Below are 24832 nucleotides of genomic sequence, written 5' to 3'. Positions count from 1 at the left end.
GTCAAGTTTTCAAATGTATACATCAGAGTAAACACAGAGGAAAAGGTGGAGAAGAAGAGCTCAAGCTAGCAAGACCATCTCTGCAGCCATCTCATGACTCCTGCTGACTCCGCTAGCTTGGCCGGTCAAGGTTTTTCAAATTTAAACAGAGTAAACACCAGGGAAAAGGTGAGGTTAACAGCTACGACCTATGGTTACGATCCCGACTATGTGGACAAGTAAGACCATCTCTGTGGCCATCTCCATCTCTACATCAGAGGGGGCACCGAGGCATGAGTGGAGGAATTGAACACAGACTGTGACTTCTCTGCAGGGCATCCTGCTGGCCAGTGTGCAGGTGTCGGACGGTGAGCTTGGTGCCTGCATCGGTTTTCAGCAGAATGTCGGGAGCTGTGTTGTCCTATCGCCAAGAGTTGGCTGGATCCTGGAGTGTGGGTGCCATTCAACAGAGTGACTCTTTTCCTGTGTTCTGATCTGACGGCCACATTCTGCTTTATGATGAATCATGCACATGCATAATTATTTTTGAGATATATATATATATATACACATACACATTGAGTAATGCTATATTATACACCAGGTATTTTTCTCTTTGTTAACCAAATTGTTGCAGCAGACATAGAACAACGAAGGCTTAACAGTGTAACATAATATTCTTGGCATTAAAAGTATTATCCAGAGCTGCTGCATCATGTAACAACCCCCACGTTCTTCTTCCCATTATGGCAAACCAACAACGCTGCAGATTCAGCCTCCACAGCTTCACAACAAGGACAAATCAATGACAACCACTCTTTGCTTCTCTGCTGCCTATGAAAGTGTCTCCTCTAGCTCATCCTGCAAAAACGCTGCACCACACAGGCATCACTGCTGACATTTTAAAGCCGCGCTCTGGTTTTTCTGCTTTTAAGTCTCTACTTCATTTGAATTGTCTGTGTTGCTGGAAATGTGCAATAAATATGGGATCTGTGATATGTACTTACGACAAATCTAACAAAGTCAAAAAGGCTATAGAGAGAATTACTTTTTTTGGATGGAGTTTTTTTTGTCAGCAAGCAGCGATATGTTTGCCTCTGAATCCTTCTCTCTGGGTACATCTGAACGCCTTCTGCAGTAAGGGAGTGAATATTCTTCAGGCGATTACTCCTCACACATGTGCAGGCGCTTTCTGTCACACACAATATAGTACGGACGCACACACACAATACATGTTTCCACCACAGTGCGTCATGTTAAAGTGGCTGCATGACGGCAGAGGAAGCTCTATTTGGACCGTGTGGAGAAGAAAAGGGATGGGGGTTGGGGGAGAGGACACTAGAAATCATGGGATGCAGAGAGGCATGAGCAAAGGAGACTTGCATGAGTCAGGCATGTTGCGTAACAAGGAGAGGGGAGGTAATCAGGGCCGGTCGTGTCTCCCTACTGGCTCCCCCCTGGTATGACTCAAAGCCAACCAGAGAGAAGGGAGGGAGGGAGTATATTTGGTCAAAAGTAACGCACAAAGTACAAATTTGAGGTTAGTTATACTTGATTATTTCTATTTTATAAGACTTACTTTTACTGTTACTCCGCTACAGAGGAAAATATTGTACTTTTTACTACGCCATTTTATCTGGCGGCTGCAGTAACATCAAAACATACAAAATCAAGAAAATCTTTTTTTCTTTGCTTCCTTCATTTCTTCCTTCCTGAATGGACTTTCACTGGAGTATTTTTCCACAGTGCTATTATTGCTGCTGCTTTTACTTGAAGTACTTTTATTTTGTTACCACTGCAATGCACACACACACACACACACACACACACACACACACACACAAATCCATACCTTGTGCTGTGCATGGACCACTGGGAAAATCACACAACACAGTAACCAATTAAAGGCATGGATGCATGCCAAATGTACATAGTTGTATGTGCAGACAGGAAAACCGGAGTAAAGGCAGAACACATTAACACGGCACATAACCCCACAAACCCTCACTGACCAGCAGCAGACACTTGTACTACGTAGAGCTACTAGAGCTGAAAAAGAACCTACTGTACTTCCTCAGCAAAGTCTTCTTTATCAAAGTGTTTAACAATATTCTTCCACTCAGAACTAGTGCCAAATCCATGATGTTCATTTTCCAACAGCACAGACACTCAATACACAGGCATCCTCATCTGCAGGGAAACAATGCTCATCGACATGGCAGCAGTACAGTCGAACAGTCAAAATCCTGAGTGCACTGGTAATTATGTCATTAGATCTCATCTGACTCATGAAATTCAAATAACGCAACTGAACATTTGAGTCCACGTCGACATATTGTAAAGTTTATGTCACTTATAGTATAGCTCAACAGAACTTTTATCCACTTCAATCTGTTATATTGGTATATGGATAATGTTGATTGAGCAGCATTTTTAGTTCAGCTAAACTAAATTTAGCAGTATTTTGAACTCAAATATCATACCTAAATCCAATGGTATTTACAGATGATATTACGGCTTGAATTTGACATTTCAGATTGTAAATGTCTACTTCAGTGAGTAAAGTATATTTACTAAATTTTCCAAAATCCTCTCTTTTTTCAACAACCCACCAAAGAATGGGTGTGAGCTTTACATGCTTTAACAGGTCACATTTATTTTTCATGTTTTACGTCAATAATGCTTAACATCGTTTTTGCCACTACCAAGCTGGAGAGGAATATGTGATGTCCACTGGATTAAAACAAACAACTCAACGATCTCTCTCTGGGTATCTCTATGTGAAAGATATTTCTTCTTGCATATACTGACAGGTTTGATATAATGCATACTTTATATGCAAGTTCTTTAGGTAAACTAAACAGTGTGTTAGAATGTGTTATCCACAGGAGACCTCTGGCCCTTGTTCACGTCGTCTTTGCTGGATCGCCAATGACAGATGGTGGGGAAGGTTTGGACTCTAATTGGACATTGGCCCAGAGGATAGGAAACGATTACGAGGTCTTTGTGTTTCTGTATGCTGTGAAGTGGGCAAAGCGACAGGCATGCAGCATAAACTATGAGGAGGCAAACAGGAGGAAGACAAACAGAGTACATTATTCCAATCACCTTCACAACCTGACACACACATATAACACACACTGTCCAGTTGAAAACAGCTGAACTGAAGCAGAGAACTGAGAGGCTGAGCGCTTGATTAAAATTCCACTGCTGTTCAGAGGCTGCACGGGCAGTTGAATCTTAAATAGCTGTAGTTCCTCTGCCAACGAGGCTGTAGAAAAGCAATTACTGGGGGATAAACTGCAAAGGTAACTGCTAAGATAAGACAGAGATAAAATGTTAAGCAGTGGCACAAACTTCCAAAAGGAGGCACTGAGACGAAAAATAAACAGAGAAAGGGCACAGAGATGAGAGACCATAGATGAGTTGAATACAAGTGCTCAGTGGACAGAAATACAAGAACATGTTGGCATTGCAGAGTTATCATGTGTGTAATCCCTCCCCCTATGTATTTTTAAATGTTTTTATAGAAACATTTCTGAAAATCTTACCCAGCATGCCCTTGTTGGGCTCAGATAGACACATGTCCTTCTCTGCGCTGGGCAGCACGAAGCCGACCACAAAGATCTCCACGCCATCCGCCATCAACGCCAGCCCCAGGACAAAGTAGAGCGTCCACTGGAACTTCCCGTGGCCACACTCCTGCAGGATGGTCTCGTACTGCTCGGCCAGCTCCTCCTGGTCTTTCCTCCTCTCGCTCTCGTAGGCTGACAGATCCCTGAACTGCTGCCCCTGGGCCACTGTCACCCCATCTATGCTGCCAGCCTTGCCCGAGTCAGCCCTGGGGATGCCCTGGTACTCCCCTTCGTAGATCTCATCATCCTCGTCGTGTCCTTCAGTGGAGTCGCTGTGGCCTTCATCGTCATTGGCCCGGCTATCGTTGCGGTAATATCCGCCGTCGTTGCTGCTCGGCACGCCGCCGTAGTCTTCATCATCATCTTCCTCCTCAAAGCGTTTATAGGAGCGCTTGGTGTACTCGTCGGCCATTTTGTCCACGCCACGCCCCATCTTCTTGCCGACCTGTTTCTTGGCCACTTTAGCAATGTCTTTGGCGCCGCGGACAAAGTCTGAGCGCCCGTCTCTGTAGCGCCCGTCGTCGTCCATCTTGGATGTGGAGGTGGTGGTCGGTTGCTGCTAGGAATGGGAGCTATCAGAAGCGGCCCAAACACATGAGTGTGCAATGGGGATTTCTGTTAGCTGATGAATTCAGCACCGCGGACAGCTCCCTGCTCCACTGCACTGCACTGCACTGCTGCTGTTGTTTGACTTTGGCCAGCGTGCGCTCGGTTATATAAAATCCTGTGGAAAAGCAAAGAAAAGGGTTTTGTGTTAACATGATTGATCACACTGACAGTGTAGTCCAATAATGTCAGGGAGCAACATCCATTATTAGCACATTTTTAAACAATCTAAATCAGAGCCAATTTATACTGAAGGACCATTGGCATTCACATCGTGCTGCCATTTGCAGGACAGGACACATTATCTGGCTCAGCACTAATGGCTGAAAGAAAAAAGGATATGACAGCTTTAAGGTGCTGACATCTGAGTCTTGGAGCTCACTGATCTATATTGACTGAACAGCAGTTATTTCATAGCTTTCTCCTCAGCTCAGCCCAGTGTGGCATTTACATAGTGGCACAACGTAGAGCCAAGGTAATGGATCCATGCTGTGACACAGACATCTGTGAGTAACAGGCAGGGCTGCAATGTGGTGCAGTATAGGTCAATGTATATAGATGGTATTACTACTGTTAGGGTCAGATTGAAGTACCCACTAAAGTAACTCATGATTACAATCTGTGGACTCACACTAATGTTAAAACTACACACTTATTGTTAGGAAGGTAGAGCATAAAATCTATATCTCAACACCTTTCATTTCATCTTCCTTCCTTCTACTTGTCCATCCTGTGTCATGCTCCCCTCCTCCTGCTCTTTCACACACCTTCTTCCATCACTACTTTTAATTTGCGGTCTCCATTATCTTAGTCCTCATGAAGCTAAGAAGAGAAAAGAAAAATAAAGAACAGAGTAAAGAAGAGAGCCATTATGAATCTATCAGCAGGCCAGTATGTCACTGTGATGCTGCCCTGGTTTGTCTCACTGGTGTCGACACGCTGTGCCAAAGAAAAGGCTTCAATCACTACAAATGGGCACATCATTAGCACACAAAATCTATACATGAATAAACTAGGGACCATCTTGCGATGGGATCATACCAGCCGCGACACCATATCCGGCCAGGGGCATAAAGTGGGGGTGCCCCTTTCCTACTTCCTATCACCCTACTTCCGGCACCCTTGCTTGGACCACACCCATTTTCGAACTTGATCTTAACACATACTTTTTCTTTAGCGGTATCAATCTTCTCATCTAACTCTACACAAAAGCAAATAAGCATATTTCCCAAAATGTTAAATTATTCCTTTAAAATGTTTTGTTTTAATTAAATGCATTATGTAAATCACGTTGAATGTGTTGTATTATCCAGATAACTTGACTTGCCTTAACTAAAATCAATACAAAATATATGTATACACTAAGTATTTACAATATCTCAGTTTGTGTATAGTATTTTTTTAAACGAAGGAGGAAACTTGAGGAAACTGTGTAGCTGTGAACCTGGTCGGTTCACCGCTACACAGTTTAGTGACAAATCAAATACAGTAAAGTGATGAAGTGAAATCCAGATCATCCTCCATCCTGTTACACTGAAAAACACCTGCCCAGATGTGTTCACCAACAACACTTGCAACACAATGGTTTGTATTGAACATGTGCATCAGCGATGCTGCAGTTTAAACAGACCGTGTTTTATCTGTGTAGTAGACCTGCGAGTAATCAACTGTGCATGACACGTGGAGGATACAGAACGGCCAAAAACTTTGGCACACGCTTGCCCACACACGTGTGCACAGCTGTTGTGTTCAATGATGCTTGTTTACATGTACACCTAATGAAGCAAGAGGAGTTCAATGACCACTGTGTTCAATCCACTGTGTTTTGTTGGAGTCGGTTTAACACTGATTATACCATGGTCTGGGTGAATACTCGATTCTGATTGGCTGCAGGTTGTTTGGATATACTTTAGATTTCAATTGTAAAACAAATTAAAATATAAACTAATGGTTTAAAAATATGTTATTTGGCAAGTGACCATGGTATAAGCGGGTTAATGCCCTTCAAGGTGTCCATTGTCAGATATTAATGGACTTCGGCGGAGGCAACCGTCCGACGCGCCGTCGTCCATTAATATCTGACAATGGACACCTCGTCGGGCATTAACCCTTACATATTGAGGGGAGAAAACTAGCTTTCTTTTAGCATTTGGAGGCATTTAATGACTGGCCATTACAAATATTTAGAGGGGGATTGCCATTTTTCATATATTGGGAGGTACGTGACTCCATGTTCCCGAGGCGACACTTCTTTTTTTAGGAACACAATTTCATACAAAACACATTTGTTGTACCTAATAAAATAAGCCAAGTTTTAAAAAAAAATCTATGATGTTGTCTAAACACAAACAGCCATACAAGAACCTTGCCTAAATAAACAGTATAAAATCAACCAAATTATGATTCAAATTAGACTAATCTAATTATATAATTATGTAAGATGAGAGACCTTAGACGTTTACAGTCTGCAACAATAACACATTTTCAGCATGTATGTGCTCAATGAGACCAAGCTGAGATGATGTGCCTCCAGAAAGTGAGTCTCTGGGAATCGACTGTAGCTGTCAACAGTCACTTTAAAGAGAGCAGCAGCAGTAGCTCAGCATGGACGGGGGGGGAGAACATGTTCAGCCTGAGGGAGCCGGCAGCACGCAATCACATGACCAAAAACACTGACTCAATGTACAGCAGCATAGTGCCATGTCAAAGGGAACAGCACCGTCCAAACCTGTCTCCAAAAGTGCTGCATTTATTTAAATAAAACAAACAAAAAAGGCTTCCTTACTTGGTGCTTCATGTCCTGTCATATACCTGTTTACACTGAAAGTACAAAATTAAAATTATTTTTTATTTTGCAACAATAAACTACTTTGCCTTTTTGTAAGACATCATTATTTAATGGTTGCTTCACATAACAGTTCATGAAAGAAACCCAGAACTACTTACAATATACGCAATATATACAATATCAAACTGCAGACAATACCAACAGGTGACAGACATCACTTTAAACCTTTCATTTCACAGATTTCAAAGTGACATTGCAGAGTTTAAAGTATTCCTACTCTCCAGTAGTAATAACAAGGGTGCTGAAGGTGTTGCAGGAGCAATCACTACCACACCAACCCTGCCAACGATTTAACAACTACCACAACACTCTCTCATAACCCGCCCCAACATCCTTTTTCAGCTGGAAACACATTAAATCAGATCTTACCTTACCTTTACTGTAAAACATATGGCTCATATCTATTTATAGATGCTACAATTTTGTGAGGAATGACAGCTGCTACAGAGAACAAACAACGGCAATTAACAGTGGCAGACTTGACATCGAAATTCTTAGTAATATTTAAACCAATGGGTTCTTGATTTCTTACAGAGGCAGACAAAAAGCAGCTTTTCATTTCTAGCCGGCAACTGTCACTTTTATCAGCTGTAGCTATCTATTGTTAGCTAATTAACTTTAACTCTGTGTGGGATCTGTCTCCAATTGTCTCCGTTTTAAAATGAAAACCCTGTAAAAAGGTCTTAAATAGGGGCGCCTGGTTAGCTCACCTGGTAGAGCAGGCACCTATATATCTCCGGGAACCATCACCTTATCGTGGTGGAGAGGTTTGTGTGTCCCTATGAACCTGAGGGCTGTGTTGTCTGGAGCTTTGTGCTCCTGGTAGGGTCTCCCAAGGCAAAGTGGTCTCAGGTGAGGGGCCAGACAAAGAATGGTTCAAAAATCCTATGAAAAATCAAGGAAGGGATGAAGTGACCCTGCCCGGAGGAAGCCCGGGGCCCCCATCTGGAGCCAGGCCCAGATGGAGGGCTCGTCAGCGAGCGTCTGGTGGCCGGGTTTGCCACGGAGCCCGGCCGGGCACAGCCCGAAAAAGCTACGTGGCGGACATCCCTCCATCCCATGGGCCCACCACCTGTGGGAGGAGCCGCTGGGGTCGGGTGCGCTGCCACATGGGTGGCAGTGAAGGTCAGGGGCCTCGACGGACCAGACCCGGGCAGCAGAGGCTGGCTCTGGGGACGTGGAATGTCACCTCTCTGTGGGGGAAGGAGCCGGAACTTGTGCGGGAGGTGGAGCGCTACCGGTTAGATCTGGTGGGGCTTACCTCTACGCACAGTCTCGGTTCTGGAACCATACTCCTGGATAGGGGTTGGACTCTTTTCTTCTCCGGAGTTGCCCAGGGTGTGAGGCGCCGGGCGCCGCTGCGTTGGAGTTTAACCCGGTGGACGAGAGGGTCGCCTCCCTGCACCTGCGGGTTGTGGGGGGGGGGGAAACTCTGACTGTTGTTTGTGCATATGCACCAAACAAGAGTTCAGAGTATTCGGCCTTCTTGGAGACCTTGAGTGGAGTCCTGCATGGGGCTCCAGTCGGGGACTCCATAGTTCTGCTGGGGGACTTCAACGCGCACGTGGGTAATGATGGAGACACATGGAGAGGCGTGATTGGGAAGAACGGCCTCCCTGATCTAAACCAGAGTGGTTGTTTGTTGTTGGACTTCTGTGCTAGTCTTGGATTGTCTATAACGAACACCATGTTCGAACATAGGGATGCTCATAAGTGTACTTGGTACCAGAGCACCCTAGGCCAAAGGTCAATGATCGATTTTATAATCGTTTCATCTGATCTGAGGCCGTATGTTTTGGACACTCGGGTGAAGAGAGGGGCGGAGCTGTCAACCGATCACCATCTGGTGGTGAGTTGGGTCAGGGGTGGGGGAAGACTCTGGACAGACCTGGTAAGCCCAAACGGGTAGTGCGGGTAAATTGGGAACGTCTGGAGGAGGCCCCTGTCCGACAGACTTTCAACTCACACCTCCGGCGGAGCTTTTCGTGCATCCCTGTGGAGGCTGGGGGCATTGAACCCGAGTGGACAATGTTCAAAGTTTCCATTGCTGAAGTTGCGGTGAGGAGCTGTGGTCTTAGGGTCTTAGGTGCCTCAAGGGGCGGTAACCCACGAACACCGTGGTGGACACCGGTGGTCAGGGAAGCCGTCCGACTGAAGGAGTCTTTCCGGGATATGTTTTCCCAGACGACTCCGGAGGCAGTTGCAAGGTACCGAAGGGCCCGAAGGGCTGCAGCCTCTGCCGTGAAAGAGGCAAAGCAGCGTGTGTGGGAGAAGTTCGGAGAAGACATGGAGAAGGATTTTCGGTCGGCACCAAGGTGCTTCTGGAAAACCGTTCGCCACCTCAGGAGGGGGAAGCAGGGAACCATCCAAGCTGTGTACAGTAAGGATGGGACGCTGTTGACCTCAACTGAGGAGGTAATAGGGCGGTGGAAGGAGCACTTTGAGGAACTCCTAAATCCGACTAATCGCCCTCTATGGTAGAGGCAGAGCTGGAGGATGAGGGGGATTGGCATCAATTTCCCTGGTGGAGGTTGCTGAGGTAGTTAAACAACTCCACAGTGGCAAAGCCCCAGGAATTGATGAGATCCGTCCAGAAATGCTTAAAGCTCTGGGTGTGGAGGGGTTGTCTTGGTTGACACGCCTCTTCAACATTGCGTGGAAGTCTGGGACGGTGCCTAAGGAGTGGCAGACCGGGGTGGTGGTTCCCCTTTTTAAAAAGGGGGACCAGAGGGTGTGTGCCAATTACAGGGGTATCACACTTCTCAGCCTCCCCGGTAAAGTCTACTCCAAGGTGCTGGAAAGGAGGGTTCGTTCGATAGTCGAATCTCAGGTTGAAGAGGAACAATGCGGATTCCGTCCTGGTCGTGGAACAACGGACCAGATCTTTACTCTCGCAAGGATCCTGGAGGGAGCCTGGGAGTATGCCCAACCAGTCTACATGTGTTTTGTGGATCTGGAGAAGGCGTATGACCGGGTGCCCCGGGAGATACTGTGGGAGGTGCTGCGGGAGTACGGGGTGAAGGGGTCCCTTCTCAGGGCCATCCAATCTCTGTACGACCAAAGCGAGAGCTGTGTCCGGGTTCTCGGCAGTAAGTCAGACTCGTTTCAGGTGAGAGTTGGCCTCCGCCAGGGCTGCGCTTTGTCACCAATCCTGTTTGTAGTATTTATGCACAGGATATCGAGGCGTAGTCGGGGTGGAGAGGGGTTGCAGTTCGGTGGGCTGGGGATCTCATCACTGCTTTTTGCAGATGATGTGGTCCTGATGGCATCATCGGCCTGTGACCTTCAGCACTCACTGGATCGGTTCACAGCCGAGTGTGAAGCGGCTGGGATGAGGATCAGCACCTCTAAATCGGAGGCCATGGTTCTCAGCAGGAAACCGATGGAGTGCCTTCTCCAGGTAGGGAATGAGTCCTTACCCCAAGTGAAGGAGTTCAAGTACCTTGGGGTCTTGTTCGCGAGTGAGGGGACAATGGAGCGGGAGATTGGTCGGAGAATCGGCACAGCAGGTGCGGTATTACATTCAATTTATCACACCGTTGTGACGAAAAGCCAGAAGGCAAAGCTCTCAATCTACCGGTCAGATTTTGTTCCTACCCTCACTTATGGTCATGAAGGCTGGGTCATGACCGAAAGAACAAGATCCAGGGTACAAGCGGCCAAAATGGGTTCCCTCAGGAGGGTAGCTGGCGTCTCCCTTAGAGATAGGGTGAGAAGCTCAGTTATCCGTGAGGAGCTCGGAGTAGAGCCGCTGCTCCTTTGCGTCGAAAGGAGCCAGTTGAGGTGGTTCGGGCATCTGGTAAGGATGCCCCCTGGGCGCCTCCCTAGGGAGGTGTTCCAGGCACGTCCAGCTGAGAGGAGGCCTCGGGGGAGACCCAGGACTAGGTGGAGGGATTATATCTCTAACCTGGCCTGGGAACGCCTCGGGATCCCCCAGTCGGAGCTGGTTAATGTGGCCCGGGAAAGGGAAGTTTGGGGTCCCCTGCTGGAGCTGCTACCCCCGCGACCCGACCCCGGATAAGCGGATGAAGATAGATGGATGGATGGATGTATATATATATATATATATATCTCTATCTCCTCGACGCAGTGGCCGCGGGTTCGACTCCGCCCTGCGGCCCTTTGCTGAATGTCATTCCCCCTCTCTCTCCCCTTTCATGTCTTCAGCTGTCCTCTATAAATAAAGGCCTAAAATGCACCCAAAAAAAGGCCTGAAATAGTCCTATCCCACACAGTGAGGAAATGGGGAAATGTTCTAGTCCTTTCTAATGTAACCTGTAATCCTACATGATAATGTAGTTAGTTAATTAAAATATTCACCTTGGTTTTGGAAGGGACAGAGTTACTGCTTTAGGTAGTACGCTAGTAGCAGACATGCTAATGAATGCAACTACGTTAGAGACATTGTTAAATTCATTTCTTGCTGTTTTGCTCATAAAGGGTTCATGTTGTCATACTGCGAGTATAAAAGGCACTTGTTTACCTCTGAACTATAATGCATTAGAGAAGACCACTTTATCATACTGTATGTTCAAGTTAAATCTTGGCATTTACAAACATCATGGTATCAATATGCCCCCAGTGCTCTGTATTTATTCATTTGATCAATAAATCAATGAGCCATGTAATTAATATCAGGTTTGAATGAGCAGGATTTTTAAATTACACCAGATAAATGCCGATAAACTGCAAACTAATCTTGGTTGCTGTTCGTTAAAATGTTTTTTTTTGTGCACGATAATACCAATTATAGCAAGAAAACGACAGCAGATGTAACCAGAAAAGAGGAGGAAGGGTAGCAGGCAGGAGGGAGGGAATCTTTGAAAGCTTTCTGTGTAGCCTCAGGGGTGTCAAACAGACACAGACTACTGCCAAGCCAACATCACACAACCCAAAGGTCTACTGGGAAGACTGGGTTTCTATAAACACGCTCAGTGAAAGCCAGCTGAAACTGAAACCCAATAAGGAGGGGGGAAGTTTTGTTTGTGGTTCTCTTACTGTAGATGTCCCTTATGTTTGTCAGGATTTGGACAGAATAATATAATACAGAGATTACAGAATCCAAAACTGTGTTATGATGACAGCTTTGGCAATATGCAACCATAGACTGTATATACTGTAAAACTAGTATGTAACCAGATGCAATGATTCATGTTAAATAGTAATTCATCTAATATAGTTGCACTGATTCAATTCAATTTTATTCATAGTATCAAATAATCAATGATAATGAATTAAAGATTAACATGAATATTCAGAATTACATATTATATATATATATAAATTGCAGCATGTTTAAATGAGATATTTGGCTCCCATAAAGGCTGTTCCCTCCAGACTTACTCAAGGATCTAAGAAACAATGTGTCTACTAGCTACATACCAACATGCTTACAATAACAATGCTAAGCACGTATAATGTTTACCATGTTAGGCATCTTAGATTAGCATGCTAGCATGCTAACATTAAGCTATTTAGCACTAAACACAAAGTACAGCTGAGGCTGATGGGAATTCATGCAAATAGTTTTGCAAGTATTTGGCCATTCACCAAAACATTAGACCTGATGATGTGACAACATGACAAGTTAAGGGATCACCAAAGTTATTACAATTCATCCCGATCCAGTAGTTGTTGAGATGTTTCAATCAAAACCACAAAGGTCAACCTTATGGTGGCGCAAGCGGAAAAGTGGAAGGATCACCACAGTGAGTTGGCTTCATCCTCTGGGGAACATGAACGTTTCTACAAAATGTCAAGGCAATTCATCAAATATTTAAAGGTCACATGACATGCTGCTGTTTGGATGTTTTTATATAGGCCTTAAGGCAGTTACACACCAACCAGATGGCCGACCGTTGGCAGAAAAGGCAGTTGGGCTGATCAGTCTTCCTGAGTTGGTCAAAAAAAGTGCCTCGGAACACACCAAAGCGATGAGACGTAATACGTCTCCATAACAGCAGGCGGCGCTAATCTTTATTGTTGCCCAAAAATGAAAATCGGCAGCTGATTGGACGAACGCGTCAGGTATGTTTGTTTTGTCCGGAAATTCAAAGACAGACTGTCATGGCGGCTTGTTCAGATCTCATATTGTACTAAAATAGTTCACTGAAACGTGTTTCTGAAAACATTTTAAGTGAGAAATAGGCCATGCAGTTGCTGAATCTGTCTTCATTTCAGATCAACAAAGGTCAGTTTAAAAGATTTTCATCAGATTTTGAGAGGCTTAGTCACGCTCATTCCGCTCGCCGTTTCCGGGTGAGTCCCGACTGCCCCGTCTCCAACTGAACATGTCAGGTCGGCCAAAATGAAGGCCGACAGCCCCTCAGACGGACGACGGCACAGAACACACCGAACAGACTCGCAGATTATCAGCCTGGTGTGTGGCTGCCTTTAGTGGTCCCCTAACTGTATCTGAAGTCTTTCCCGAAATTCAGCCTTGGTACAGAATTACAGCCACTAGAGCCATTCCCACAATGAGCTTTCCTTAGTATGTGTCATTTCTGTGTCTGTAGCTTTAAATGCTATTAGGAGGAGAGAGGGGGGGCAAGATGGAGGGTGGGAGTGTGGCTTTGACCAATTGCCACTTTGCTTGTTTGCAAGCCATGATGTCTCTCTCTTTCTCATGGGTGGGCCAAATTCGTTGGGCAGGCAAAGCAGAGAAAGGGGAGGTAACCTTCCTCCTTATCACCTCATAAGGAAGAGATTCCAGTTCGGCCCATCTGAGCTTTCATTTTCTCAAAGGCAGAGCAGGATACCCAGGGCTCGGTTTACACCTATCGCCATTTTTAGCCACTAGGGGACCATAGACCATAGACATTTGGGGGTCCAAAAACAGAATCACTTCGGGCTGAACTACAGGAACATGCAGCCAGGGTGAAATCAATTCATCGAATTCATCGATTCCTTGTTTATATCGGTGACTAGAGCCTCAGTGGCACTGCCTTTGGGTCAGGTCTAGCTTAATTTCTTACTTAATAGATCTGTTAACTGCTAAGTTTTTATTTCTTTGCATTTCCAGCCTGACAAACACAGGATTTGGACTGATGTGGACAGAAATGTGGGTTTCAGGCTGAGCTCAAACTATATGAGCCAGAGTAAAGATCTACTGTATACTCTTATGATCAGTTAGTAATCTATCTTTCCTTTATCTATATCGGCTTATCCTTCATTCTGTAGTCATCTAAAGAAAACAAACTGCAGCTCTTTTGTTTCAACAGATTCTCACTCTGACAGGGAGCATCACATCATCAGCAAATGTTGTGAAAGACATTTGGTGTTTCATCACCAGCCTGGATCTCATCCTTTCATTTGCTCATTTTAATTTTCACTTGCATGTTTGTGATAGCTGAGTGACCAATTCCTGATGTCCCAGCCAGGAGATTCAACCATGTGCTTCCATTACTTATGGATTCTGTTGGATAAACGCTAAGTCATGTTAAGCAATTGTTTTGTATTAATTGCTCAGCTTTGACTTACATGTTCAGCAGCTGTTAAGTCAATCAGTTCCAGAAAATGTTTAACAACTACACATTTGCAACCAAGCGACAACCTCCGGTGCTGAAAAATGAAGCCAAAGCAGAAATGCCAAAAACTGTACTGTAGTTCATCGAGTAACCACTTGAGGCTGGCTCCAAAAGGATGTCAATGTTGACCCCAATGTTAAAATGCCCAACTTTACAGCAGAGTTAAACAGGTTTACAGCCTAGTACAAAACTTTGGCCATTTTTGCATTAGCTGGTCGTCAGCACTGCCAAGATGGCGACAGCCAGAGCCACCGTGAGCCCCCCAGTTTGAGCTTCATTTTGGCTCTTCAGAAACCTATGAGTGACGTCACGGAGACTACGTCCATATTTTATACAGTGTATGGTTGCAACACAGATAAACTGATTTAGACATGCAATGGATTTGGGCATACACTTTAAGGATCAATTCAGAGCTGCAAAGAGTGATTATTTTCAATTCATTTTTACAAATTAATTGATTTGTCAATAATATATCAGAAAATTGTGAAAAATGCATATAATTTACCACAGACCAATTTTATATCTTCAACTATATTCCGTTTAACAGATTATTCAGTTTTCAGTTTAGATTCAGTTTACCATCATGTATGACAAATAAAAGCATCAAATCTTCACATCTGTACGGAAGTGAATAGCAAACCCTCCTCCGAAACACAGTGGATTTGTTTTTGTTTTTCCATTAGAGCCTAAATACCTAACTTCACATACTCTAATCTATGTTTTGGAAGCAATTTTTGAGGGCGATTGCTCCATTAAGAATATATTAAGAGATGATGGCTGTGCTTGCTCACTCTTCTCAGCTCCACCCTGCAGCAGAAAATTGGATTTCATGGCTCAAAAACTGCCAAGAGAGCAGTAAGTGATAAAACTCAAAACCCCATGCTTCAAATCCACAGTCCCTACAGAACTGTTATGGGCAACATCACCAGCAAAAACTATGTCACTATGTTACGTCGCCTACAGACTGGGGTTCAGTAAACCAGCAGCAGTGCAGACATAATTAATTAAATATAAGGTCTGTGCTGAAAAAAAAGAAATGACCTCGTTTGCAGTTTTCATAAAACATTGAAAAGGATGGAGAACCAGGCACAGGGATGGTGCGTTTTAATACTGTATATTTAAATGCTCATCCTCATGCAGGCTCCACAGAGAGCTGGCTAGAGCTACATAACGAAAATACTATTTAGTGAAAGCAGGAGAATCAATTTTGAACTACAGCTGCCAGTGAAAATAATAAGTTCAGTTTGTGTACCTTGTTTTGATATTTACTCAGCCTGCACAGCGCCCATTAAAGACAAATATTGTAAAGAGCACAGAGAAGGTTTTACAGCCATGTAAATATGTTGCACATGGAGAACAGGTGGAAGGATTACTGTGTGTTTGTTATTGCTGATAGCATTATCACTTCCCCTATAAGAGTTTCCCAGAGTAATGTAGACAGTATTCAATTGGTAAATAAATAAATAAAATCCCGGTATACTAAACCATTAGGTGACAATGACATTACAATCCTACTCTGTAGTACCTTACAGTGGCTGGTGCTTATTTTGTACATTTAATGTGGACCATCAGAGGATAGCACTCAGCCTAGTGAAGGTTACATACATTGAGAAAAAAGCAACCATTGAAGGATTAGTGTTTGGAAAGGTCATTTCAACTATGAAGAACATAGTTTCTTCTTCCTTTTTGTCCTGTCTCAGCCTACAGTCTCACCTCTGTCTGCTCTATGAGTTTGCTGCAGAGGTTGACAATAAATCTATATTTCCTGTCTCTAACTTTAGACATTGTACAGCTCGAGTCCTCTACATCCATCTTGGCGCATTGACTCAATTCATTTTCTATTTCTCTTTGAGGAGTCAGCCCAATGGTTGATCCTCCTTCGTCACCGTGGTCACGATCTTTGTACAAGGAGACTCTTGAGGCCCATTTGAATGCATCGAGGCAGCCCATCACCATCTGATTAGCCTTTCACAAGCCGGAGATACTGAGAGAAGAGTGGGTGTTGGTGGCCTCTCTGCCTATGAATAACAAATACCTTACCAGTGTGCATATTATATATATATATATATATAATATGCACACATACAGTATACATACACACATATCGTAGGCTAAATGAAAGCTAAATGTTTTTTGGAGTAGAGAGAAAAAAAGATAATGTCATAATACATTATAAAGAGTTATTGTAAAACAAATCACTTCTCCAAACTGTTCTGGCATCTGTAATGAAGTGTAAATTGATAATAAATTAACAGTCGAAGTGGGGGACCGAGCAAAACCCCGGCTGTCGTTTGCCACTGATGAAAGACTTAATTATGTAATCCCATTTTCTTTTTAGTGAGCAGAAAAGACGCCAGAGGGACTTCGGGAAGCCTCACACACTAACACGTGCAACATACAATGTGGATGGTCTAAAAGCATGCAAATACAAGATGGCAGGAAAACACGGAAGCTAAATGAATTACGACATCTTGGAGCTACACCAAGCAGTCCACGCTGCACCAAATAATCACACAGTTTTACAGATCATCTGGGGATGGAAGCATTGAGGGGTTTGGCCTGGTCTGGATCAAATTACTATGTCTAATCTGAGAGGTTCGCCTTACTATCACCTCAACTCTATGGAGCTTGAGCTTATCCACAACTTTTTCTGTTCATTTTCATCACCTCCATCAGTGTTGATTCCAGCGTGGCAGGCAGCGGGTTTCCCAGACAAACCTGATAAACCCTGAGCACACTACCTGCTGAGCACTTAACGGCAGAGGAGACAAAGTTAACTACAAGCTGGTGAACATTGTGGAGCATTAAGTAGATAAAGAGCCACATATTTCCCTCAGGAGTGGGTGTGGAAACCAAAATAGATTTAAACGTTGAGTGAAAAGGCAACTGTGGCCAAAAGCATCAATTAAAGGAGAATTCCGGTTGATTTCAACACGTAGCTCTGTTGTTTGTAAATTTGGAGTGCTGTCAGTAGCGAGACGGAAACAATCGGTGTTGCCTACACCGTGTTATCCTCCTGCTAGCATTAGCACCCAACAGGCTGAAACAGGGCAAGTTTTAAATGTGCTTTTAGCCTCTTAACATGTTCCAAATATCATTACAAGTGCCTACCCATGTGAAGTGATTCCTTCTGAGTGAACGCAGTAAATCTGACTGCAGTAGATGTGAAAGAAATATCCATACCCAGTTAAAGTCATTGTTTCTCGGTTACTGGACGACCGGGGCTTTGGGCTCCGCGGATCTCCGGAGCTGCAAGCTAGGCTATGTGTCCCATTTAATCTGGGGGAAAAGATTGTTGCTACACTTTCGGCATAACTTTCATATATTTACAGTTTGAATTTCGTCATGCTACTTACATAACATGTACCCCAAGGTCTTATAAAGCTAACAATGGTGTCCAATTTGAATTTAATGATTTTTTTTAACATTAGGGGTTTTGTTAGCTGCGACTGTCCCTCCAATTCTATGTTTACAGATCGCGGCTAGTTAGCTTCACTTTCGGCATAATTAAAGTATATTTACAGTTTGAATTTCGTCACGCCACTTACATAACATGTACCCCAAGGTCTTATAAAGCTAACAATGGTGTCCGATTTCAATTTAATGCATTTTTGTGAACATTAGGGATTAGGTTTGCTACTGTCCCTTCAATCCTATGAATCGCGGCTAGCTGCAGGCCCTGGAGCTCCATCAGGGCCTCTGCATTTTGTAGTCCAGTAACCCAGAACCAGTGACTTTGCGAGGGTATGGAGCGCCGCGGGCTTCCCTTTGTGACGGAGATCCAGCTAGCTCACAGCGAGCCGGAGTCTATGAAGTAGGACACGCCGGGTGGCGAGGCAGCACCGGCGGCTGTCACGTAACCTGCTGAGCTCCTGCTGAACTGTCATACACAGTCGGACAAAATTTGCAATTAGCCATCAATTTTCGTAAAACGGCCCATATTTGACCTCTACATAGTTGATTTCTCGCATAAAAAAGTCTCAGAAGTGAATTTAGTAATTCAATAGCGGACCTCTGGAGATCTGCCTAGCTAGATTCAGAAGACTAAGCTGACCTCAGGTCAGTGGTGTAGCCTATGCAAATGTTGGGGCGTGACAAAGACTAGGATTTGGGATGCTTACGTCAGCTTCCAGCTTTGTTGAGATTCGCCCGTTTTCAGCGGCAGTTTCAAAATGTGAGATTTGCAGAGGATAGGGGTATCAATGGGATTTTGAGCTTCTATGTATGTCCTATTTACCCACCGAACTGTCGTTATTCAACTATGACAAGGTAAAATCGGTTTTGCATTCTATCACCCCTTTAAAACTCAAATGTTAAGAGCATCTGCTAAACTGCTGAAAAGGAAAATGGATTTCCCCTTTCACATCAGTCCTTGGCACTCGATGATAGGAGCGGGACATTTTATTTAGTGGAAATACAAGACCCATTTAGCAGCAGACAGCTTTTGGCAGGGAAAAAGACAAGCAGTTAAGTGCTCCGAGAAGATGGATGAGGAGTAAGAAACCAGTGAACAGTTCACATAGAGCACCGCCACCGTCGCCCTTAAACCACACCACACTAAAAACGTTCTCTGAATAAACTAGCTTTGATGAAATCCCATCACACTCACAGCACAATTTATTTTCTTGACAGCATGAGATACACAGAGTTACTATCTTTTTATCTGCTTTCTTTCTCTTCCCTGATGCCCAAATAAGACTTATGGAAAGCCGTACAAGACTGATTTTTATCCCTAAATTTCTCCTAACATGTTTCCATTAACAGATGTCCACATTGTGGATTTGTCACATCATTTTTACTCATGTCCACATAAAAAAGGCACTGCTCTGTCTTTGATCTGGTTCACCTACTGCACACTTTAGTTTGACCCCATTATGACTGGTGGAGATATGTTGTGCAGTGTGTAGCTAGGTGTAAAACTGTCATAGGCCCAAGTGTTGTTTCAGCATCTAAAAAAGATCCAAGAAAGATGTCTTCATTTGAGCTGGACAATAAACTGAGATGCTATGGCTGAACAGAATTAAAGGTCCTATGACATGCTGCTTTTATATAGGTCTTAGTGGTCCCCTAATACTGTATCTGAAGTCTCTTTCCCGAAATTCAGCTTTGTTGTAGAATTACAGCCGCTAGAGCCAGTCCCACAATGAGCTTTACTTAGGATGTGCCATTTCGGTGTCTGTAGCTTTAAATGCTATTGAGGAGGGGGGGGTATGTGGCCTTTACCAACTGCCATGCTTCGCTTGTTTTCAAGCCATGATCTCTCTCTTTCTCATAGGCGGGCCAAATTCTCTGGGCAGCAAAGCAGAAAAAGGGGAGGTAACCTTCCTCCTTATGACGTCATGAGGAGGAGATTCCAGATTGGCCCATCTGAGCTTTCATCTTCTCAAAGGCAGAGCAGGATACCCAGAGCTTGGTTTACATCTATCGCCATTTCTAGCCACTGGGAGACCATAGGCAGGCTAGGGGAACTCACATTAATGTTAAAAATCCCCATAAAGTGAAATTGTCATGCCATGGGACCTTTAAGAACAAATATTTTGCACCTTTGCACACAGTTTAGAGAATGCAATGTGCAGCATTTTATCATCAAGGAATCATCTAGCATCACATTACGACGTCACAGAGTTCCATGCATGCTTTACTGATCAATATTTTTATATTATCAATGGGTCAAATGACGACTTGTATGAGAAAGGTGTCGCTCTACAAACCTCTGTAGTTCCCCTTAACTCTATGGAGCGTTTTTTAGCTCATCGTTTTGGTTTTCTGGCCCACAACTTTACTGTTTTGGTTGACTCTCACTGCTCTTATCAACCTGGTTTTAAAAAAAAATGAAATCTGCAACTCTGACCTACTGCACACAACATAAGCCTATTTCACACATGCACTGCAACCCTAAAATTATTTAGACATTACCCGGCGGAGCTGTACTGTATGTGAGAATGCAAACGGTCTTAACCCTGCCAGCCCCTAGAACAAAGTCTATGTAATCTCCAATTGAGCCCAAAGTGTGAGAATTCACAGCGAGCTATGGGTGTGTTGATGAAGTTTCCATCGGCTTGCGGAAAACCGTAAGAAAACAAACAAAGATGGCAATGAAAATGTCTAACTGGAGAGACGACGAGATTCTGAAACTTCTGTCGGTAAGAGCCAGGGCAGAAATCAGACAAATTCAAGGAACAGCAAGAGACTTTTGCGAATCACCTCCGTGACGCGGTGTAATCTGCATCATGTCTGCTGTACACTCTACCCAGCGCCTAAACCAAACAGAGTATTTCTAATAACACAATCTCCTGTTGTCTTGTCTGTCGGGACCTGATTCTCCAGACGTTGCCCAGAGTTTATATGTGAAACATCTTAAGTGGAGCATTTAGCAGCTTAAAAGCCAGATTTTTCCATTAGAGGTTGGTAGGGACCAAAAACAGAGCTAAAAAGAGAGTGAGTGTTGGACTTAAACTATTTGTGTATCTAGAACTCCAAGTAGATGCTAATGTTACTCCATGCTACTGTAGATGTGTAACACATTTAACATTTTAACTTAATTAAAGGTCAAAGTGTTGTGCTGCCGCCGAGAGGCCAAAGAATTAATACAGGTTGTGAGCAATAAACAGCATCACATTAAGACAAACAAGACCTACACAGAAAATATTGGATTCTATTTTAGAGTCTAAACTATATTTATATTCACCTGCTGGATTTCTTTGTGACATGAAGAAAGACAGCTTCATGGAACATAAATGAAAGGCTTCTGTTCTGTCTGTGTAAAAAGACCTAAGAGCCTTCTGAGATTCTGGCAAGAACATACTGTAGCGAGTGAAATAGTGATGTCGGAAAACCTTTTCAACAGAGCAACACATAAAACAAAAGGAACCCACAGCAACACCAGGAAGCAGTAACAACCTTCAACAGGAAACAATGGGGATTAATTAAACCCCATTGTGTGTCATGCTGTGCAAACCAAACATTGTTCAAACTAGCATAGATCCAAAAGATTCCAAATATACCAAAATAGTTTAGGCTGAATTTGGGCTAAATTTGCATAATATGATGCACAAGACATCTAGAATGTTTTTCTCCATTTGATGGCACGGACAGTTCTCATAATTTAATGATTTAAATCATTGACTAACTAAACAGCCGATAATCTACTTCATGCCTCTGAAAGGTGTAACAGTGTGTGAAAAGTTTCTGTTTCTGGAGCTCTCAAAGCCTCAGGTACATTATTTTACATGCAAATTTCTTGTGTTGGTTCCAAAGTTGCATCCAATTAACAGCCCCTTCATTGGCTGTCAGGATGAGTCATTGCCATCTCCAAATATAATCACCACGCAGATTAACCCACCTTCACACATACACGTTAACACAACTTCATGCATAACTATCACTCTCCAGTAGGGCTGCAACTATTATTTTCATTATCGATTAATCGTTTGGTCAATTAAATGTTAGATAAAATCCCTGTTCAAATTTTCCACTACAAGATGAGGTGTTCAACGGTCTTGTTTTGTCCTGCTAACAGTCTAAAACCTAACGATATAATATAGAAAAGTAACACACACCTGTAGTGAGGTGCTGATCACTGGAGATAGAAAGAAAAAAGTGTTACACACTGTGGCTTCATATGCATATCTCCATTTATTCTGACCTAGTCTATATCCACGACATTCCACCAGGATTGCTCCGTTACAAACGGAAATTCCACCGGATTTCACTCGTCGTCCAGATGTCCAGTTACCTTCCGCTTTCTTTGTGTTGGAATTTTAAACTCTGGGCGTTTTATGAGGCCTACGGTTAACTACTCCTCAGATCTCTGCAGGGTAAATCCAGACAGCTAGCTAGACTATCTGTCCAATCTGAGTTTTCTGTCGCACGACTAAAACAACTTTTGAACGTATGCACGTTCCACCAAAACAAGATCCTTCCCGAGGCTATTTTGCAGAGGCACTGTGGCTCTGTCCAGTGCTTAGCTTAGGTGCGATTGTGATTGGTGTAAGGAAATGCCAATGAACCAGAGCACGTTTTTCCTCCCATCCCAGAATACTGTGTGGACTAGCCAGACCTTCCTCCGCAGCGCTGTGGAGGAAGGTCTGGCAATGCGATACAAACTCTGACCTTACGATAAAACCTAGTGATATTCAGTTTACTATTGCTCAAACAATTAATGTTTTAATCATGTATCAAAATTGTTCATTTATACTTATTTTCCATTAATCAACTTATCGAATTGTTTCGGCTCTTTTTTTCAACACAGAGGAATAAACAGTGAAGTACACCTGTGCGGTTTAAATGTATGTGTTTTTCCAATTAAAACATTTTTTTTTTAGGCCTTAATTTTCATAGGACAGCTCAGACTTGGAAAGGGGAGAGAGAGGGGGAATGACATGCAGCAATGGGCCGCAGGTTGGAGCCAAACCTGCGGCCGCTGCATCGAGGAGTAAACCTCTATATATGGGCGCGCACTCTACCAGGTGAGCCACCCAGACGCCCACCAATTTTAACATACATCATGATATGGCAAATATATGCAAAATCACAATGCATCAAATCGATGTTGAAAATACTGACGTCTACTTATATTAAATTAATTAATTAATTGGTGTTATTGCTGCAGTCTTTTCTCCACTTTTCGTTCACACATTCCCACACTGAATTAAATCTTGATGCTCAGACGCTGCCGTTATTATAGAAAGTGAGAGATTTATGCAGAGAGAAGTGGGGGGGGGGGCTGATGATTAGGTCAGTGGTGAATCCTCAGAGCTGCAGATGGCTGGTAATGTCATGCGGCGCCAAATGCATTTCTCTTGACATCTTTGATTTCTTGTCGTGACGCACGCAGTGAATTTTCTCCTCTGATAGATTGTCCCCGAGGCTCAGCGCAATCCTGATCAAGACGGCACGCGGACAGAGAAAGCATGGATGCTGATGAAATGTGATGGATTCCTGAAACGCCACTGCACATATCTATTATGACAAAAAAACAAAGCATCAGCTTAAGCTTGATATTCAAAGATGAAGTCGTGGCCAGAGTCCTTTCTAAAGTCAATAAAACTCCAGCAACTGGCTTCTAGTACAGCTTCATGTGCTTTCTTTTTGTATTTACATGTTATTTAGGGGCATTTATTCTTCACAATAGCCACTGGAGAAAAAGGGAAAACATTATCTATATAATTATTCCTGACAGCCCCCTGAGATGCATATAAAACACCCCTGAAGCACACAATAATAAAATCTGACTTTGTCTTCATGTGTAAGACACTGGGTGGCCACTGATATCTCCATTGAGTCTTTTCTGCTCACATGAGTGCATCAGGAGTGATGCATTCTGGGTCAAGTCAGCACAGCCCACACGCTTGCTCCGTTTGAAGATTTCCCCCCCACAAGACTCAGTCAACAAACACCTACGCTCATAATAAAGCACGCTCAGAGGAGATGTATGTTCATTTCAAATCAGCTTGCCAAAGTGGAAAAAGTAATACTATATATAACATTATCTGTAGGAGGAAGTCTTGACTGCTAAATCATAACACAACAAAATATTTAATCTTTACATTCTGAAAAGGTAATTTCTTTGTATTGGCTCATTTCTTAACAAGCACTTTGTGGCTCAGACGAGTCAAAGCTTAAATCAACACACACACACACACACACACACACACACACACACACACACACACACACACACACACCTCTGAATTAAGCAGCATTTTTCATCCGTCCTCATCCATCATTGTTCTATCAGCTACTCTGGTCTGAGCTTCCAAGGCAATCCTCCTGAGGCTGTGTGAAGGATCAATTATTTAGGTCTTGTTTTCTGGCCACAAGGACAGAGATGCCCGAGTCGACTCGCCCACTGAGCAGTGATGAATGGGTGCGTTAAAAAACAACTCTTCTCCCAGCTGCCTCGGCTCAGCTCCTGCTCATCTGCACCAACCAAAGTGTGACATCTGCACAGAGTCACACAGGAAGTGACAGCTTTACTCAGCTGCACCATGTTCCTGCGTGGCTTCAGGCCCATCCAGGCTGAGGAGATAACAGCAGCCTGAGAGGGGGTGTGATGATTGGTTGTTAGGCTTACAGAGCCATAGCGCTTCCGCGGCTGCAAAGATCCCTTTGGGAGAATGTGCAGCCTAACATGAGTTACGTCACTGTTCCCTTGCTCGGGCTCTGTGTGCACCGTCACCCTGGTGGCACCAAAGCGGCTAGCAACACCGTGTCAAACAGTGACGTCAGCGCTCTGC

General features: G+C 43.8%; 1 protein-coding gene across 1 annotated transcript in view; it reads right to left on the bottom strand.

The window, feature by feature from the left end:
- Positions 1-24473, bottom strand: part of sv2a (synaptic vesicle glycoprotein 2A) — a 51491-nt gene extending 27018 nt beyond the window's left edge. The window contains exons 1-2 of the mRNA XM_078252251.1: positions 24281-24473; positions 3531-4338 (exon numbers count right to left, since the gene is read on the bottom strand). Of these exons, the coding sequence (XP_078108377.1) occupies positions 3531-4143 (613 nt within the window). The 5' untranslated portion in view covers positions 4144-4338; positions 24281-24473. The remainder of the gene's footprint in view (positions 1-3530; positions 4339-24280) is intronic.
- Positions 24474-24832: the final 359 nt, after the last annotated feature.

Source organism: Sander vitreus, chromosome 6 (genome assembly GCF_031162955.1).
Source record: "Sander vitreus isolate 19-12246 chromosome 6, sanVit1, whole genome shotgun sequence".
NCBI classification, from domain to species: domain Eukaryota; kingdom Metazoa; phylum Chordata; class Actinopteri; order Perciformes; family Percidae; genus Sander; species Sander vitreus.
This window is presented reverse-complemented; position numbering and strand designations above follow the sequence as displayed.